This window comes from Molothrus aeneus, chromosome 1 (assembly GCF_037042795.1).
Source record: "Molothrus aeneus isolate 106 chromosome 1, BPBGC_Maene_1.0, whole genome shotgun sequence".
Taxonomy (NCBI): domain Eukaryota; kingdom Metazoa; phylum Chordata; class Aves; order Passeriformes; family Icteridae; genus Molothrus; species Molothrus aeneus.
In genome coordinates, this window is record NC_089646.1 from 50053496 (window position 1) to 50069977 (window position 16482).

At 38.5% G+C, this 16482-nt stretch overlaps 1 protein-coding gene across 1 annotated transcript in view; it reads left to right on the forward strand.

The window, feature by feature from the left end:
- The window catches only part of SUSD5 (sushi domain containing 5), a 40612-nt gene that overhangs the window by 11862 nt on the left and 12268 nt on the right, over positions 1-16482 (forward strand). The window contains exon 3 of the mRNA XM_066572245.1: positions 8610-8728. Coding sequence (XP_066428342.1) covers positions 8610-8728 — 119 coding nt within the window. The remainder of the gene's footprint in view (positions 1-8609; positions 8729-16482) is intronic.

The window sequence follows — 16482 nt, forward strand, 5'->3', positions numbered from 1 at the left end:
GGGTGGTTTTGTGGTTTGAGCAGCCTGAAACAGAACTTCTTTCACAGGAATAAGGGCATGTTCTTGTCTTTCCCTTGCAGTTGTTCAGGCCAACCCAATTCAGGGTTCAGAGCTCTTCACACAGACAGACGTGTCTCTGGCAGTCCAGGGGCTTGGGAACTTTTTGAGAAGAGCCACTGACAAGTAGGCAAGGATAACTTCTCCCAGCAAGCCAGAAGTCGCCCTTTACAAGTCAGTCCTGACATGTGTAACTTATAAAGCATTACACATTGTTGCATTTCAGGAAATGAAACGTCGTTAGGCAAGTCTTATTTGTCAGATGAGCCCTAATTGCTATTTATACTAAAAATGACACTCTTATGACTTGCTTGCATGTCAGACAAGTGAGTCAGTAAAACCATCAAGTGATCTGCCAGAATATTAATGAAAAAAAGGTGGCAGAGTTCTCTGAAAGGCTCTCACTGCTATCTTTTGAATTCAGATGTCATGCTGGAAAACTTTGTGTTGAGTCTTCCAACACTGGGCAGCATATCCTGTAGGGTCTTGACTTCTTTACTGGGGTTTTTGAAATTTAGGAAGTGAACATGACACAATTGGTATTAATATCAACCCTGTACAAACAGCCATTTATTTTAGAAATTGTTAAACATCCTCAACACCTTGTATTAATATCCCCATAGCAAATTTACTCATTTCCAGTGCTTTTGTAGGATGGAAAAGCTGAAGCTGCCCTATTCCCTATTCTGTTCCTTATTTGCCTGCAAAGAGATGGAGCCATGTTTCTCTTCTACAACAGCTTTAATGCTCTGCATAGAATTTTTCTTCTATGACAGACTTCCTGCAGGGCTTTCAACCTGCTCCTTTGTGTGAAATCCCTGGGTTGGTTCCTACCCAGTCCCTGGAGGACTTATTCCAGAGCGGATAAGTCGGGAGTGAGCAAGCAGAGTCAGCTAGAATAAGCTCTGCTGTGAGAGTCAGAAGACAGGGTTTCTTTTCTTGGCTGCCCACAGACCAGGTGTTTGTTACCAGGAAAATTATTTTGTCTCTATTTTTCCTTCCTTTTGTTAGCTTTTTGGGTTTTGCACTGGCTGCTTTTGAATGTTTCTACAGTGTCAAACACAACAGGGCCCTCACTGCAGATGACACCAGTGGGAAATGTAATAATAAGAGTCAAATATGGCATTTCACAAGACTACCTACTTCTTTTTCTGCCTACTGTGTGGGACTTGCCCAGTACCTGACAGTATGGTAATAAAAGCACATTTCCTGGGAAAGAAAAAAAACACTATCCAAGGAATGAAATAAAGGGTCAATTGCTAACTCTTGCCAGTCCTCTCATCTATATTTGTAAAGCCTTGGGCTTGTGGGTCCCTTGAAATTCGTCCAGGAGTACACACTAAAACAGGCCCACTAGCTCTTTCCAGAGAAGCAGTTCTGGTGATACGTCCCTTTGGCAAGCTCTTGGTTTTATTTCAAGGTTGTGCTCTGCTGACTGGTGATAATGCCCATGAATTTGCTCCCAGACATGTCTTTGAGGCAGGTCAAGTAATTCCCTTCAAGAGAAAAATCCAGACATAACTGGCAGGACACAGTCCAGTTCAAAATGCTGAAGTTGCTTATGAAATTGTCTGAGGAGGTCTTGGGCTACAGAATGCCTTCATGTCACAAACTCCAGTCCCACAGCTCACAGCTCGTGTCATGACTTTGTCTTCCTGTCAAGCTGCTTCTTGTCAGTCTTCTCAGTAAGTCTCATGCAAGGTAAAACAAAGTAATTGTGTTTCAGGAATAGGGATTTCTGCATAAAGCTCAGTCAGGAAACTTGAATTTAAGAAAAGGGCATGGCCAGTTTAGTCCAAGGGATGATATCATTGAGCAATGTAGCCATGAGCCACTTTCCATCAGCTTTGGGAAGAGAGAAGCAAATCTTTTCTTAGCACAACTTGGGACAGCAGCATTGACAAAGTATGATAGCTATGTTTCTTGTGAAAAAGACAGCCCAATAATTCAATAACTTTTTAGAAACTGTACTTTTTTTTGAGGAAAAGCACTGCACAAAAGAAAATACATATGTTTTTTGTATTTTCTAGGACAAGCACCCAAACCACCATCTGCTGGACTGTAGCATCACAGTCCTAGAGTTGCCATTTGCTAAGTGAGATATGACTCGCACTTTTAAATTGTATTTTTACTGGAAGGTATTTTGTAACAAACTCTAAGGGATTTAGCAAAACTTTAGCAAGCTTTGGCACAAAAGGCATGGGTTTGCTAGTGAAATTAATTAATGCCAGAAGGTTAGAGATCTTTCATAAGACCAAGGAAAAGCAGAATATTGAACAGGAAGACAAGCCTGACTTTAGAGATGGAGTAACAGAAATGGGGTGCAATGCAACAGTATTTTATGAAGGCTAATAGGAAATTTCTGCCTTAAACCAGCTAGAAAGGCACAGCAGGAGAAAGAGCTGGGTGTAGTCACAGAACACAGGACAGCAGTGGGCTTGTTGAAAAGTGAAATAACTCACCTAAAATTTGTGAGAAAAATGGATGTGATCATCCTAAAAGACATCCAGCAGCAATTCCAGAGGAGAGAGGGCAGTACTGAAGAGCTTGAATGAGGCACAGTGACACACCACCTGCAATAGTGTAATGCAATTCTTTGCATTCAAGCTCAGGAGGTCTGGGCTCAGATAGGATTAGACAAAAAAAGCACCTCTCTTATCAAAAGGGGATTAAAGGTGATCATTTGTTTATCTGAACAAATGAAGACAGAAATGGGATATGCTTATTCTTTGCAAATGCACAAGAGGTGCTAATACCAGGATTGTAACTTGCCAGACAGTTCTAATGAGGTTGATTTTCTGCTTTTCAGAAGAAGTTCATGTATTTTGCCTTTTGTTTTTTTAGAATCGCTGTAATGCTTTGTTGTATCTGAAAGCCTTTCCTCTGAGAATGAAACTGTTTTGTAAATTAATAGCATTCAAAAAATATTTTTGTATTTTTTTAAACCCTTTAGTAACTAATCAGTAACCTCTGTTATGAAAGCCATGGATTAAACTGGAGCCTGTAAAGTGAAATTGCGTAAAACCACCTTTCTAGTGATGCTTGACATGTCATTGAGCACCCAACTCGTGCAGGCCAGGAAGCAACATGCACTCCTTTGCTTGCACTCAGAATGCTCAAATTATATGTGCCTAGTGATATTAGAGTAAAATGGCCATATAAAATCTTTCATACTAGGCTACAGTATGAAAGCCTGCATGAATGGGCCATATTTATTTAATGAACAGAGGCCTTACTATTTCAGTAGTCATATGTACAATTTTAAGCACAAAAGGCTGCATTTTGGTGTATATTTTTAAGAATCTAAAGGATATTGGTTCTGCCTTGGTAAGACCTCCTTTTGACATTTCCAGTGGCAGTATTGCTGTTGGAATGTCTTCATGTCACACTTAGCAGCTGCTTTCTTTGGGACATATCCAGCCAAAATTAGCCTCTATAGTTCCCAGGCAATGGACTTTACAAAGCCCACCTGCGCTCCCCTTCATGACTTTTCAGGGAAATTTTCTTCCCTCTGGTAATCATGAACATGTCATTTATATTTTATTCCTCATCAGAGCCAACTTTGTAATATGCAGTTTCCCAAAATACAGAGGGGAAAGACTAAGAATAAAAACCCCCTAATTTGGCTCCCAGACTACTGTTGGTTTTTTTTCTCTTACCTAGTTACTGAAACACAAACAGTAAAGCTGACCCATTAAAAAAAAAAAGCACAACATGTTAGAGATTTATCTTGACGAAGAAAAGTGATGAAGTTTTTACCTTTCTAATTAGGGGAAGGTTTCTCATAGTGTGTTATCAACCAGACTTTCACAGTGCCTCAACAACCACGTTGTTCCTGATGTTCTTCTGAGCTGAATATATTGCAAGCTCATACTACTATGAATCAATGTCATAAGACCATTCTGACTCAGTTCAGTGAATTTATTGACTAAGACTACAAAACCTAAAATCAACTGGTGGATAAAGTAGCAACTACAAAAAATGTCCCACCTACTGTTTTCTGATGGATCACACTTTATCATATAAACTCAGCTGTCAAATCCATATGTTTTAACTTGGACTCACTGAAACATTTTCAAGTATTACAAAATTGCCTTGTAATTTTCTTAGAAAGCAAAATTATCAGTGGATACTGCTATAAAGAGTTATCATTTATATAAAAATACTATGTCTTTATTAAAAATTCCTTTATTATACATACATACATACATACATACATACATACATACATACATACATACATACATAAAATTTATGACATTAACTATAATTACAACAGTTCAAGCCTATAATTATCATATATTTATTAATACGTATTATATTATGGCATGTTATGGCATATTGTAAAATAAGTACTGTTCACGCCAGCTTTTCTGCTATTTCCATCTTTGAGAGTGGAGCAAAATATACCAGTTACTCATTCATTACATAATACATTAGAAAAAAATTTAAGCAGCACAAGAGTAAGCAGAAGGCTTCTGGGAAGTCTGGTTCATACTTTACTGTGCTACATATTAGAATTTCTCTGTGTGTGTGCACATGATATCTGCAATATCTGAGTCATGGCACAGGAAAACAATGATCAGATTGGCCAAGCTCTTTCCAAGGTGGGCACAGAAGAAGGACTGTTCCTTGTTCTTAGTTGGATGAACCATATTGTACAGCAGGAGTTAAGCTGAGGTTCAACACAGTGCAGAATCCCTGGTCCCTTGTTTTCTCTTTTGAGAGAGAAGAAGCATTGTGAAGCAGTTTGTCCTTCTGAGCTGGGTAGCAGTAGACTAGGAAGATTCTCAGTAGTTTGTCAAGGAAACAATGGAGACACTTTAGGCACCTTCCAATTTTTCATCAGAGAGCAGGGGCTGCTGTCAACACCACCAATCACGTCTTTATCTTACTGGATAATATGTGGTACATTCATGGTCTATGGTGATAGTGTTTCTGATTGGTTTTTATGCTGAACTTGTGAGTTCATGGCCATGTAAGAGTAATTTTCAGGGATGCACAGATGTTCCAGGCAGATTTGGATCACAGACAATTGTTATGGGTGATATGCTGTCCAAACTCAGTATGTTTCTTCTGAGCACGCCTGCCTTCATCAGAAATCTCCACAGAAGGAAAATGAAATCAAATCTGTTTCTTAACTAAAAGGCACAAAATCAAGCATTACACTGCTCTGAGCATCAGACAACATTATATGCTGAGAAATGAGCTCAAGTTCAATTAATGCATGAAATTATCCATAAATAGAATTAAACTTACATGACTGCATTCTTCTGAATGGCTGTGTAGGTGGATGTATCCCTTAAAAAGTACAAAGTTTGTGACATTCTCTCAGCCATGATGCACGCCCCAGGGTAATAATTCAAAACAGTCAAGAAACAAATCAGCAGCAACACCTCTCAGCAGGGTGCTGGAAACAGTAGAACTGCTGTACAATATTTTTGTCTCTTATTTCAGAACAGCTGTGCTGCTGCTGAAGAAATTTCAAGATATGATGAATTCTGAATTGGTAGCCATTTTTCAGTCAAGAAAATTGTAACAAATTTAAAAGCATCACATTCCACCTTTTAGAACTGTGACAAAAGTGTACCTGTGTATTTCAGCTCTAATTATAGATTAAAAGCTAGCATTTTAGGATTTAAGATTTTAACCCTCAAGAGCTCAGAAAATAGACTGTTAGTGTGTATTTTTAGTCATACCTGAAATCCTACTGATTGCAAAAAGACTATTTCTATGCCATGGGCATTGCAGGTCTGATCGACTCGCTACTGAGAAATGCTGAGCGCTCTTGAAGCGGTAGTCATCAGCAGCAATAACAGCTTACTGAAGGTGTTTAAAGCTTGCAGGACTGAGCTTGAAGTGGGAAACCACTGTCAGAGAAGAAGGAATGAAGGAGATTAAATGGATTTTTTCTTCCTTCAGTTTTTTAGAATCACAGAATCATTAAGGTATGAAAAGACATCTGAGATAATCAAGTCCAATCATTGGCCCAGAACTGTGTCTTGTGTACAAGGCAAGATTTCTTTCATTTCAGAAGAATTGCATTAGGATGTTTGCAGTTTAATCTGATAAATTTTGATATGACAAAAATCCAAATTAAAGTCCTACGTAGCAGATACATGTAAATACACATAAAAGATCTTAATTTAAAGCCTTTCTTTATGTATAATGTTGAAACTAAATGCAAGGTACACCTTTTAAAGTTTGGTCACACTGGATAGCACCTGAGAAAGGTTCTTAAAATGAATTAGCTAATTGCTAAAATCTATCAACTACAAACCTGCAATTTATTGTACAATATTTGAAAACAAAAGGTGAGAAAACTAGCACTTTAAATATGTGATATTACTCATGAAGGTATCCTGTTTTGGCAATGACCTCATTGTACCAAGGATGTGTCACCCACAGATAACTTTGTAGCCTGATGAAGAACTGATAAAGAAATTACAGTGTTTTGGGCAGAAGCAAAATACATAAACATAGAAATTGGAATTAGAAATCAGAAAATTCAAGACGAGAATTTCAAAAATGTCTTCCAAGTCTCAGGAATTTTAGTCTTTGATAGAACATAGAAATGAGTCTGGACTGATTTTCAGAGACCAGAATTTTGTGTTGGTGACAGTCTTCAAAATGAATTTGTTTTCTTTTGTTGGTTTTGGTTTTTTGGTTGTTTGGTTTTTTTTGAGAGAAAGAGAAAGCTTGAAGCCTAAAGTAGAAAATTACAGACAAAAAGCACTTTTCTTTTTGCAGTCATATAATTATTTGTTTATTTAGTGTTGCAAGACATAACTGATCCAGATATCTAAGCAACTGAGTAATTATTGGAAAGATTAAGGTTGATGAGCTTATTTTTGAAGGGAAGCGTAAGTGTCTCATTCTCTTAGACCTTGTAAGACCCACTGGAACAATATGTGAATATTATATACATATAGAAAATTTTTAATTGATGTCCTGGTCCTCCCACTCATCTGAACTTATTTTAGCAGGTCAAGTTGCTTTTGTCTAAGTGCTTAATTACTGACTTAGAGGTCTCAGACTTTAAATCCATTAAATTATGAGAGAACTGTATTTAAAATTTGTGGAGACATTATTATCTTTAAAAAGGGACTTTTTTGAAGGGATTTTTTTCCCCTCAAAAAATCAAGTGGAACTTTCTATACAAAGGAAACAAATTTGGTTTTAAATCAAGTAAAGGGGCTTTCAGCAGGGAATGACATCATGTTGTTTTCCAGAGAAGAAGTGTGGCAGGAACCATTCTGGTGCATATGTGTGACCAGCACCATACGGCTCCTTTCATGTTGCCTCTGTTTGTTTATATTAAAAGAACAGTAAAGTTACATATTTAACTACTCAAAAGCTAACATGTGCCCAAAGGAAAATAGTCTGTACAACCATAATTCAGCCTATTTCTGTAAATCTCTATATAACATTTAAGTTCATGATCAAATACTGGGTTTCCACTGGATCTTTTTCACTCTCAATGAATGGGCATTTTGTTTACTTTATTTTGGGGTCTTTTGTATTATTGGATTTTATTCCATCTTATTTTATTCCTCAAATTTAGTGGAGGACTGATGGCACATTAGTTCAACCATTGCAAAATACAAAATTATAAATTTCCTCCACTGGAAGGATTTGTTCTGTGGAAAGTGTTTTTATCTTCCTTTCACTAGAATAGCTGACTGTGCAACACGTCTACAAGCTTGCTGTCCACAAAAATATAAACCCATGCCATTAATATCTAGCTGCAAAAATTTGCTCTGAAATGACTTTCCCAGCCTTTGTAACCTTCAATCTAACAGTAAAACCAATATTTTCTACAACAAATTCTCTTCCATTTGCTAGTTTTAAGCAGCCAGTACAGCTGAGAGAAGAGGTAATTAGTAAACTCTTCATCATCAGCATCTACAGGCTTGTAAAACCCAATACAGATCTAATACCTTTCTTCAAGCCTATCAGGGGCAACAGGATGGATTAGGTACTGCTGAGTACCAAACCAGAAGAAATGGGGTTTACTTAAAAGCATGAAATTGCTATAAAAAAAAAACCAGCTGTTTTTCTTCCAAGAACCCAAGCTGAATTTTCTAAGTAAGTTTGCCTGTGTTAGCTTTTGAGCAGTTAAATATACAACCTTAATGGTTCTTTAATGTAAATGCTAATGATTTATAAAATTTCAGATCAAATCTTGAGTTTCCTATTCATTTCCATCCAGGTGCCATCGTTGGGAATATATATTGCTGAACTGTGAGAGCAAAATATTGTCTTAATTACTCTGGGTATAGGTCTGATATTTAGAAGTATTACAGAACATAATAAGATAAACATCCTTTATTGCTCCCTATGCCTTGAACTGATCTACAGCAAACATGTGTCTAATTACTTCTATTTCTCCCTTGGCTTTTTTTCATAGATCTTCCCACACTACTACCAATGCTGCCAATGCTGAAACAGCTAAGGCTTGACTACTCTGATTAAAAAATCTCCAAATTTCACCTGCATGTACAACTCCAGAAGATTTCTGATTATTGTTTTCTTCTTCTTCTTTATTTTAGGACAATTATATGCAGAAAGACGGGCAGCAAACAGCAGAGCGTGAAAGCCATTGATGTTAAAATTGAAACCGATCCCTTTGTGAATGACCAATATGATGCTTTTTGTGTAAAGGATGAAGGTCAGCACTGATATACTTCTGAAATAACACAGAGTCATCACTGTCTTGTAACATTAAAAGTTTTGCCTTCAATTTTTCTGCTGCTGAGAGAGAAAGGGGGAATGTTAAGGGATAAATCTTAGTAGTAATCACCCACTATGAGAGGCAACTGCTGCAAAGACATTGATTGCAGCAAATAAATTGTGTTGTCTTTTGTCTTTCCTGCAGTTTAGTGAGTTCAAACAGCACTACTGATCTGGCAGAACCCATTTTGGTGCTCACAGAACATACTTTATGGAAAGGAATATATCTGACAGCAATCTAATGGAGATGGCTGAAGCATGTCCCTTACTCAGCACTGTAGCTGACTGTAACTCAGCAAGCTGGTTTCCAGCTGCAACACACCACCCTGCTGTATATCAGTACACAACATTTGTATGCAAATAACTTCATTGCCTCCATTTTAGTTTAAATTTGGTTTGGTTTTGGTGTTTTTTAACAAGTGTAGATAAGGCTGCTAGGGACACTGATATATCCCAGATGATTCTGAAAACCAAATTATTTCCAATGTGCGTTGGTGCTTAAATTTTTCAATATTTAAGTTCCAGAGCCCACAAACAAATATGAATTCTGGAGGCAAAAAGTAAATTGTTACTGATAGGCAGGATTGCATAAAGAAATTTGGGAACCCCTGAAACAGATTGTTGATGTCTGCAGTGAGTTTTTGCATCTGATTTCCAAGAAAAGCAAGGGTAAGCTGATGGCATTTACTGAGAAACAGTAAGTTCACAGCAGAGGGGGGTCATTCTGATAAACTGTCAGTGGCAGGAGTGGGGATGAAAATATGGTTGAAGTGAAATGTGGCAGAGGTGATGCATGACCAAATTGTTCTTTTTAGAAAGAATGATTTTAGCAGAGTTTGACCATCCTCTCAAGTAACCCTTGTGATATCAACTCCAGGCTCCGTGCTGCTGTGAGCGATGCCAACTCTGTCACCCAGTTGCTAATGTGGTCACACAAGCACCTTTGTGCTGTCTCCATGCTGCTCCTCACACATAGGACCAGCTCCCTGTAAACATCTGCAAAACTCTCTCATTGTCTTCCTTCAAATCTCTTTTGTCATCATCCCCTCCCCTTGAGAAAAACCTTGCAGTGGGTTGGGACAGCTGTGAGATGCTGAAATCATTGCTCTGGCCACTATTGTTCCATTGTGCCCTTGTCCTCCCCGGCATGTCCCCACGTGCTCCACCTGGAAATGCTGGATCTTGGAAAAGGAGCTGTGTTTACCTTTTGAGTTTGGCTACTGCTCATGGTAAAGGGGCAGGGAATTTTCTGATGACAGAAAGGGATGATCATCCCAATGCACTCAAGTAGCCCTTACACACAGAACCATTTCTGGATGAGTGTAAGGTTCTCTCTTCCTTAAATATATTAAAAAAAATGGGATGTAGAGCCAATGTTTGAACAGGAAGACTTAAGTGAAGTTGTGTGGCAGAGCCTGGTTTGTAGCTGGTATGAAGAGAGCAAAATCTGTAAAGGAAATGGCCTTAACGTTACAATGGTGACACACAAGGCAGCACAGAGCTGTTGACTGATGAAAGAACATCCTCAGGGATGCCACTTCCAGTTTTAGCAAATATCCAGTAAGAAGCAGCAAGAGTAAACTCTGCACCACAATCTCACACAGAGCATATCTGTTCTGATCTTATGTACATGTGGCTAATAAATACACATCTAAGTTTGGATTAATAAGTTGTTTTCTTACTTGAAACCTCATGAATATTTTTTTTTAGTCTTAGAAAAGTGGACATCCCTTTTTATCTATACATTTGCAATTATAATATAGAAATACATTACAGTTAAGTGCAAAAGGCAAGTTGTTTTGCCCTGCTGAAAGTTATAAATCCCAGGTTTCTTACACTGAGATCTATATTAATTTCTTCAAGCCCTTTCATTTCTTTTACATCCACCCAACTAATAATGAGCAGACAGCAGCTTTCCTTCTTTGTCAGACTTGGCTGAGAAGAGCCAAAGGCTCAGACAGACTGGTAGGTTGAAAACAGAGAGGGAACAGTCACATCAACCTCTACTTCAGAAACTAAGCTGACATTAATAACACCCTGCAACTCTATACTCAGTTCTTAGGACTGTGCAGAATGCATCTCAAAACACCATGAAAGTTCTAGTACAAACCAAATTGACTTCTTATCCCTTGATTTATGACTAATCTTTGCTAAATTAACCTTTCCCATGCACGTGAGTGGAGTCAAATTCCTTAAGCACACATCTCAGCATGCCAATACACCAGGGCAGCAGTCAGATGCTAGCAAGATCTCTGGATGTGCTTACAGCATCAGGCTTTTGCAAATAGAAGTCCTGAAGAGAGAGACAATTTTTTGTTTGTTTCTGAAATGGATTTTGATCTGTACACACAGAAGAATCACAGCAATTGTTGAGACTAAGAGTTATCTGTTATGGGGAATTGAATCCAAGGGCTCTGTTTGACAAGGAAAGATGAAGCTGTAATGTTTTATGAATGCTCTGAGTATAGCTGCAGTTTGCACAGTACAGAGAAATGTGTCTTCTCAGCTTCTCATAAACACATGTTTTATGCAGCCATTAGAGTCAGCAAGACAACTCCTTACCAGCTCAGGATCAGCTGAGAACGTTTCCCTTTTAGGCCCTGAGTGCCAAAAAATATCTAAAAATATATTAGATTTCAGCCAATTCTGAAAATGCAGTATCACACCTAAGTTAGATCTGGCACACAGAGTGTGTATCTCTATCAGAGTTCATAAGAAAATACCTTAAAGTATAAAGTGGGTAAAGCAAGAAAACCAGAAAACTGGAATTTTTCTTGCCTTATTTTTTTGTAATAATACATACCATTCAATTCCATATGAATATATACAATCCTTTTAGTTTTCTTTCTTATTTTTTTACTGCAGCAAAGGAGAAATCTCTTTGTTAATAACCCCCAGGTTTTACTTGTTCTTTCTTTCAGTGACCCACTGTTATTTACAGGCAACAAATAAGATCTGTTCCATAAGGCTTTGATTTGCTGCTACCACAGGAAAACTAAACAAGCAGCAACTTGTAGCAGAGTACAGCATAAATGCAAATCAAACTTTTTAAAATATGACTGCTGGCTCCAGCTATCCATCAAAGCTTGATGGCTTATGTACAAATTTTAGTTAGTTTTCTTACCTTTTTCAGCAGTAAGAAAAAAAGAAATCAGTGTAATCTTTACAGCAAATTTATTAAGGGCACTTTACAAGAACAATCAAACTGTAGTTTGCCTTGTGTAATATTTGAACTATTTCTTTGTATTTGTCATGCTTTGTTGTAGATTTTTTTTTTTTTTGGTGTTACAGCTTTATTTTTCATGGCTTTTCATATAGCTGACAGTTAAAACCACTTCTCTGGTGATGCCACTTAAACTAAAAAAGTCTCACAAGTCCTGTCTGATGTAAGAGGCATTGGCATCCTAGCACTGGTAGCTTACAAGCATCATTTACATTGGCTATAATTGAGTTTTTATTCGTCATACTCAGTACTTCTATCCAAACAGAAAAATTCCGTATACTTTAGGGTCTCTGCAATCAAGAAGCAAAATAAACACCCTCACTCATCTCATACACAGGTCTGACTGCTAGGAGTTGCATGTTCTAATTTCTTAATGACAAGATGACATCCTAAAAATGCCAGTGGCCTCTCTGGAAAAACTCCACTGAATTGAGTGGTTGTAATGGGAGATGTTTTATGTCAAAGGGGATGTCTCATGTCAGCTTTCAGAGTGTGGTGCACAGTTAAAGCAGCATTTCTAGATAATCAGATTTCAGTAAATTCCTGGTTCTGCCAGGTGGGGCGGAAGTTGAAGTCTGCATCTTCTTCATGTTAGTTTTTTTGCATTGATCTTAGGCTATCCTTTCTGTAGACAGCATTTTATCAAGACATCTCCAAAAAAAACTTTACAGACTAGTGGGATGCTTATAGTTCAAAGGAGATGCTTCTGGTGTAATCTGGACTGGGGAGGAGAATTGCTGTGTTCTTAAAATGACACGCGCCAACTCTTTGCCAGAAATCACCTGTCTCAAAATCCTTTCCATATGTGTTCTGGGTTTAAAGTTACTATTCTGAGGAGATATTTTTCCTAAAAGCCAATCATTACTGAATGTGCTAACTCAATTAAGAGGAGAGCTCTTTAGTCTCATGTATAAAATAGTTGCTTAGTCTCTAAGAGGTCTGTAACCACAGCTGTCACTAGCCCTAATATATCTGTGCTCAACACCCATGTATATCTTTGCTGTGCCACTTATTCCCATGCATTTACCAGGTGTTGACTCTGTTCTGATTTCTGCATGTGTATATTGAGATCTTTCTTGACTGTAGTGGTGACTTTCACTCCAGGACACAATCTGTGCCAAATTACTGCTGATGTGAGGATGTCCTGTGAACTTTAACTAATTTCCTTATATCTATGCTGTGCTGTCTTGCTCTGAAGGCCAATCCACCCACTCTTACTGGAGGTCAATTATCAACATATGGAGGCCTCTTATCTGTTTGACCTCAGTGTCAACATATAGAAAATTCTGGAAGGGTCATGATGTCCAGAAACCAATTCCAAGTGTTCAGGTTTAAGATATGATCTTGGACATAAGCAAGCCAAGCATGGGACCTGCTTGATGTTCTGCTGGATGGCCCTTAAGTATCAAGCAGATCCAGCTTTTTTACTGGGAACCATGAGTTGGGCTAATTTTTCAGCCAGTAGCAAGAAAATATGCAGGTTTATGGGAGGATAGATGAGGGAAAAATCAGTGCTCCAGATGGATGGAGGAGCCCAGCCCTCATCTACCCAACAGCAGCACTGCAGGCAGCCCCTGTGGTCACCTTAACAAAGAGCACTACTGTTCCTCTGCATGACAAGCTGCTGCCAACACACCCTCTGTCACGCTTCGTGGCCCAGATCTGCCTCCTCTCTTCCAGCAAGAAAATGGCCTCAATGACAGCACTGAGCACACACTGTTGCTCCAAATAAGCCCATGCTCTTCCAGCCCCTGGTACAAAGGCTGCACACAAAAACATGAAGCCTGTCCCCAGAAGTGGCTCAGTGTGATGAGTTTCTGTGCCAGTGTCATTTCTGTATGTGTGGCAGAAAGAACAGGTTTGGCAAAAGGCTGAGGAGGAATTGTCATAGCAACTGAGACTGCAGCAGGACGAGGAGCCATAAGATGCTATAACCTGGAAAATTCCTGCACATTTTATGCAGGAGAGGACAGCAGCAAAATGGATGTAGGAACTTGAGTTTGTCTTTGCAGTGTATCGGCTTTCACTTATGCTTGTCCATGCTGTCACTCAGTATGTTCTGCAGCAAAGGCATGATTGTACAAAGTCTCATGTGAGTGAGTCAAGAGTTCCCCACACAGTGTCAGTCCATGAACATCTTTAAAATCTCTGCTTTCCTTTTTGTTCATGCATCAGCCAGAGCTCTCTTTCAGGGGTTCATAATTCTGTTACCGAGTCTGTTGTCAAATTTTACTGTAAAGATCCCTTCAGCTTTCTTCTTTCCTGTAAGGTTACAATGTGCTTTTTGAATATGTTTGCCATGGTTAACTAATGGGTTGCTTTTCTGCTTCCTCTGGCAACAGGATCAAGGAGCAAGGCTTTGTAGATAAGAATACTCTCTGATGTATAATTGTTCCATACAGCCTTGGGATCAATACTTCCCTCAGAACAGATACACAGCTCCCATTTGTAGGGATGGAAGTAGCTACATAAATAAAGTACATGAAATGCCAGGCTCTGTAGCTTTCCTATGAGGCAATAAAATAATTTTTTATGCCTTTCATCCACATCAATCTCTGTTCATTCGGCCAGTTCACAGGAAAAGCATTAGCTGCTAACTGCTCCTCACTTCCTCGGATGTCAAACCTCCATAAGATTCTATATAAACTGGGCTTTGTGTAGCCTCAAAAGCTTGTTTTTTCTGTCAGTGTGTGTGTGCATAACTCCCACTAACTTCTGAAGGTGTTAGACAGTATATATATATATATGTGCCTCTCTGTGTGTACAGTACAGAGAACAAGCTTCAAAGTTTGATTTTAGTAGCATGTCCTTTATATTAGTGGCAGATATTTTTCAGCATACCCAGTTGAGAAGTGGTTAGTCAGGTCTCTCAGACAATTTCCAAAAGCCTGATCCAAAGGAATTTTCACAGAGTGTAGATGTGTATCATAGGATTTTCATTTCACTACAAGGTAAATGACTGGCAAAATAAATACATCATATTTCTAAATAAGCATGTATTTACCTATGCCTGAGTCAGAAGTGGGTAGATGATGGGGAAAGCTGCAGCCTGAGACTCACAAGTATTTTGCAGAATGTCCCTGGCCAAAAGCAGGAAAGGGGAGATTGCAGAGGGGAGATAGAAAAAGCTTTTCTGTCAAGTCTATTGCCCATTGAAAAACCCTGGACATTAACTGGTGTCAATGAAACACTTGTCTTTCTTGCAAGATCTTGTGGTGATGATGCCCTAAAAGTAGACTCTAGCAAAATAGCAAGGGTGCTCTTTGAAGATGTTTCTTCTTCTCCATGTTTAGGAACATAGTCTTGGAGTCTTTTCAGCTTCCAAACAAAAGTCTTTTCAAGGAACATCATCTTTGCTTTACCAGTTAAAACAATCAAGTTTTTGTACCAAAGCAAACTATTTCAACAGGAGAGATCAATACTAAAACATAGACCTAGCCCCATGTTTCCCTTATCCAATATAATTACCAGAACTCATAGCGTTTTAATTTTGGTTGTTCTGTACCTGGACAAAAGAAGATTTTGGATCTTCAGTTACTTTGGCAAGAGAAACAGCTGGCTTTTTCTAGCACAGTCAATAAGGGTTCTAGAGCCACTGGGAAGAATTCCCAGATTTGAGAAAGAATATAGAAGTGATAATTTGTACCAACACCGCAGTCTTTGTCCTTGGGTTTCTTGTTAAAATCCATGTTTTTATATTATATTTTTTTTTTGTTTGTTTTGTTTTTCTGTAACCAAGAGGCACCTATTCTAAAAAGGACTGTAAAAAACATGGAGGAAAAAGGGACATGGCAAACCCCATGTGAAGAGCTCTTGTCAGAGAGGAAGGTCTTTGAGGAAAGAGAATCCACAATGTTCACATGTTCTCTAGAAAATCTTGATCTACCTTGTTAGCAATGGCCAAGATCATTCAAACCTGAAAAAGAGAGTTAAAATTCAGTTTCCACTAGTGGTAGCAGCTGTCAGCTGTCAGCCTGCCTCCTCTCCACACTTCTTTAATGCAACAAAAACCAGTTTTGATCTTGCTCATAGTAATTTTTCTTCCTGGCTTCTAATGCTGTCAGCAAAAACACTATCAAACATCTTTTTGAGTTTTATACCCTGCTATAAATTTAGCTTTTCACATTCTCATAGACAGCAGAGCTATGTTACCCCTGGGTATTCTTAAGCTGATGAGCCCAAGTCGCTATTTATTTTAGGGTGTCTCTACTCTGAAAAGGGAGATTTGAATATCTGGGAAAACCCCTAATTTGAGAAAGATTAGAAGATTAGAGATAGTCTGAAAACTGACTGGTGTTCACCTGGACCTCTTCTTTCTGTGAGTGTGGACTGGGCCATTGCTCAGCCTCTGCTGGTTTCCTACTGTGTGGAAGAGATCAAAGTGCTGGTCTTAAATAATTCCACAAGCATTTCTGTGGTTATGAAAAATGACTGTGTCCAAATTGTTGCATTCCAGTCCCAACCTGCCC